General features: G+C 58.5%; 1 protein-coding gene across 1 annotated transcript; it reads right to left on the bottom strand.

The window, feature by feature from the left end:
• Positions 1-207: 207 nt before the first annotated feature.
• PAQR9 (progestin and adipoQ receptor family member 9) lies at positions 208-1645 on the bottom strand. Its single transcript, XM_053903751.1, has one exon. The coding sequence runs from the start codon at positions 1642-1644 to the stop codon at positions 511-513; it is 1134 nt and encodes a 377-aa protein (XP_053759726.1). The 5' UTR covers position 1645; the 3' UTR covers positions 208-510.
• Positions 1646-3427: the final 1782 nt, after the last annotated feature.

Below are 3427 nucleotides of genomic sequence, written 5' to 3'. Positions count from 1 at the left end.
TCCATGCATTTTCTAGTAGGTTAAGCCCTGGGTTTGTGTCTTTGTGCCCGTTTCCTACAAAGCTCCATTCTTTTGACAAATCCAAGCATTCCTCAGACTGAAATGGAAGTACCCAACGATTTTGTCTACTTACCCTCTTTACTGCATACTTGACCTCACAAGGGCTACTTGTCATTACCACTGGCACAGAAAGTGACCGGAAAACCGAACTGTTTGGGGTTTTATTTGGGATTTTCTTCACTGCCTCTGGATGTCAGAGACACCACCAGAATTTTTCCAGGGGCAAGAACCAGTGTCCCTCTCCCTCCTGCTGGAACCACCTCCCTCTTCAAAAGCCCCAAGTGCACTGAGACCCCCTTGTTGCATTGGATTTTTTCCCTGTGGTTTTGCAGCACCTTCCTCGAGCAAAGAAGGAAACACAACAAAACTTGAAAACAAACCAACAGTAGCAACAACAGAAACTCCAAACAAATAGGTGGGCAAACCAGCGGCCTCCTCCAAGGCGAAGGTTCACTTTTTACTGCAGAATTCCGAGTTGTTTAGGAACTTCTTGATGACCAGCCCCAGACAGACCACCAGCAGCAGCATGTAACCCACTGTGCCAGAAAAGGTGGGTGCCGCAGGCGGCGCCTTGAGGAATTGGCGCAGGCCCTCCTCCACATAGTACACCTGGTCATAGATACTGAGAAAAGTGAATATGTGGAAGAGCTGGTGGCTGTGGCCAATGATGTCAAAGAGGCCTGGCTGGATGCGCTCGGGGATCTTGCTCACATTGAAGAAGGCGGCCACCACTAGCCAGAAGTAGCGACGATAGAAGTGCACGAAGAGCGTGGGGTTTTCACCGCGCAGGTCAAAGAGCCAGCTCTCGAGCATGATGGGGCAGGCCATGCTGAGCGGCATGACGAAGACAAAAGTGCGAAGCGCGAACGGGTAAGAGCACCAGTCTGTGCGGCTCTTGCAGCAGGCCACCGTGCAGGCCACAGCCAGCACGAAGGCCACGGGCAGCACGAGCGCGCGGTAGGCAGCAATGAGGCGCGTGCAGTCCACGTGCCAGCCCAGGCGCTGCTGCACATACGGTGTCATCACTCTGGCGTCCAACAAGCTCAGGCCCGGCAGCAGATAGTAGTAGTAGGCCACCGTGCTGCCAAAACCGTAGTAGCTGATGGACGCGTAGTCCAGGTAGAAGAAGGCAGCGCGCAGGCGCAGCGACAGGCAGCTGAACACGTGCGCCGTGCAGCTCATGGCGAAGGTCAGCAGCACGCCCGACGCGTAGCACCACAGCGGCAGCAGCCATGGGTGATGGAAGGGCACGTCCTGGCCGCTCAGGAAAAACAGGCGGCAGAACTTGCTCAGGAACAGCAGTAGCGGGATGAAGTGCGTCCAGAAGTTGAGCGTCTCGTTGGTAGGCTTCAGTACCGAGGCTAGGCACTCCTGCGCCGTACATGGCAGCCGCCGGTAGCCCGACAGGATGAAGCACTCCACGAAGTCGTCGGGCACCTCGTCCCAGCGCAGCAGCGGCTTGGCCGATGCTGGGGGGTCCCCGGAGGCGGAGGGATGGGGACGCAAGGCGGCCTCCGAAGCCGCCAAGGTTGTGGCAGGCGGGCCCTTTGTGCCTGCTCCCCGGGGCTGCAGGCGCCGCGGCATGGTGCCTGGGGCTTGGCTAGGTCGCGCACAGGCGACCTCTGGCGCCGGCTCCCGCGCGCTCGGCAGTCCCCGCCGGCCGCCGTCGGAGCCTTTGTGCACGCGCCGGGGGCGTCGCTGCCGATTCAAGAGAAGACCTTATTCTGAGCAGCCCTTCCTAAAAAAATAAAAACAATAATCAGGTTATAAGCAGCGCAGCGACTGGCAGGAGCCCGCGGGCTCGGCGGCGCCTTCGCCAGGCTCCCTGCTACGGGCTCGCGGTCGCCCGCGCTGCGGCAGCGGCGGCGGCGGCGGCGGCGGCGGCGGCGGACTGCTGCGGCAGCGGCGGCGCTGCTGCGGTGACTGGGCATCGCGCGGTGCGGGCGCAGCCGCCGCCGCCGCCGCCGCCGCCGCCGCCCCCGGAGCGGGAGGCGGGGATGTGGGAGCCGAGGCGCTGGAAGGAGGGAGGGACAGGCGCACCGAGGGAGGGCGGGGGCCTCCCCGGCTAGTGTTTCGCAGCCGCCTCGGGGGATAGAGTTGTCCCCTGTCTCGAGTTCCGTACCATCCCCCTTCCTCGGGCCGCAGTAGCCCGAGCTAGCCCCTAAATGATTGATGTGGGGGCAAAGGCAGCGCCAGCGACTCGGCTGAGCGCACCAAGGGCCAGGGTCGACGCCCGGGTTCGAAACCCGACAGCCACTCCGGCGTTCCAGAGGACACTGGGGAGCAGTGTTCTCGGGGGGTGGGGGGGAGCTGGGGCCGCGGGGTTGGGGGGAGGGTGCCTGGAGTTCCAGAGCCTGGGGTGGGCGGAGAGATGCGCTAACAGTAATCTTCGGAGGTGGCGGGGGCAGGGAGCTCCGGAAATCGGGGGCCTTTGAGACCGTGTCTCGATCAGAGCCGTGTCATTGTCAGATACCTGAGACTGCCCCTCTCTTTTCTTGTATGTGGCGTGTGTGCGCGCGCGCTTGCGCGCGGGCGCGCGGGTCCCTTAATCTACACGATAAAAGCCTTAGTTTATTCCTTTTCGTCTAGCGGACTTATTCAGGTGCGTCACTAACCTCCTTTCCTTCGTCCGCATCCTGTCCAAACGAACCGTTCCTAAACCGGCCTCCGGTCGCGCTCACCAACCCTCCGGGGCCGCGGCTCACCCAACCTCGTGTTCTTGTGTCTTTAACTGGGAGTCTGGTTTGGAGCCAAAGTCCAACAACTCAGGGCGGGCTGCTCAAACTCCACGTTTTATTGAAAAATTTCAGATGAAGACCTGCCGATTCAGAAAGCCTCTAACCATCTGAAGCATTTATTGAACAAGGGTTCCCAAGCAGAGCTGTGCCCGAGTCAAGGGCTGATCATAGCATAGCGGAGGGTGTTGATGAGGCAGGACTTAAAGAGAGGAGGTGCGTTCTAGCACGAAATGGAAAGAGAACTAAGACGAATTCGTAGAGACTGGCAGGGGGTGGCTTGGAAAAAGCTGATGCATAATTAACCAGAAGTACCTGGCAGGCTAGGTTGGGTGGATGGAGGCCAGAAGAAAGGAAGTCTGAAGAATCGAAAGACGGTTGTGATGCACTGCGGTGTGAAAGAAAATTTGCCCTTGAGTTTTGTAAAAAGGGGCTTTAAAGCCTGTCTGCTGTAAAATGTTTACCATTTCACAGAAGTTTCTCTTAGTGATGCCCTGGGGGTGTGACTGAGTCTAACTTGAATCACTGACCTGCAATATAGTGTTATGGCAACAAGAGCTAATTTTAAAGGGACCACCCACTGTTCTAAGTGCTTTACGGTTTTCAAATCTTTTAGGTGTTATTTTTCCCCC

The sequence above is a fragment of the Panthera pardus genome, unplaced genomic scaffold, assembly GCF_024362965.1.
Source record: "Panthera pardus isolate Hobbes unplaced genomic scaffold, ASM2436296v1 HiC_scaffold_16, whole genome shotgun sequence".
NCBI classification, from domain to species: Eukaryota; Metazoa; Chordata; class Mammalia; order Carnivora; family Felidae; genus Panthera; species Panthera pardus.
Note: the sequence above shows the minus strand (reverse complement) of the source record. Positions and strands in the feature narration are given on the sequence as shown.

Excerpts from the sequence above, each read along its gene's own strand:
- PAQR9 (XM_053903751.1), bottom strand. The coding sequence starts at position 1,644 with ATGCCGCGGCGCCTGCAGCCCCGGGGAGCAGGCACAAAGGGCCCGCCT.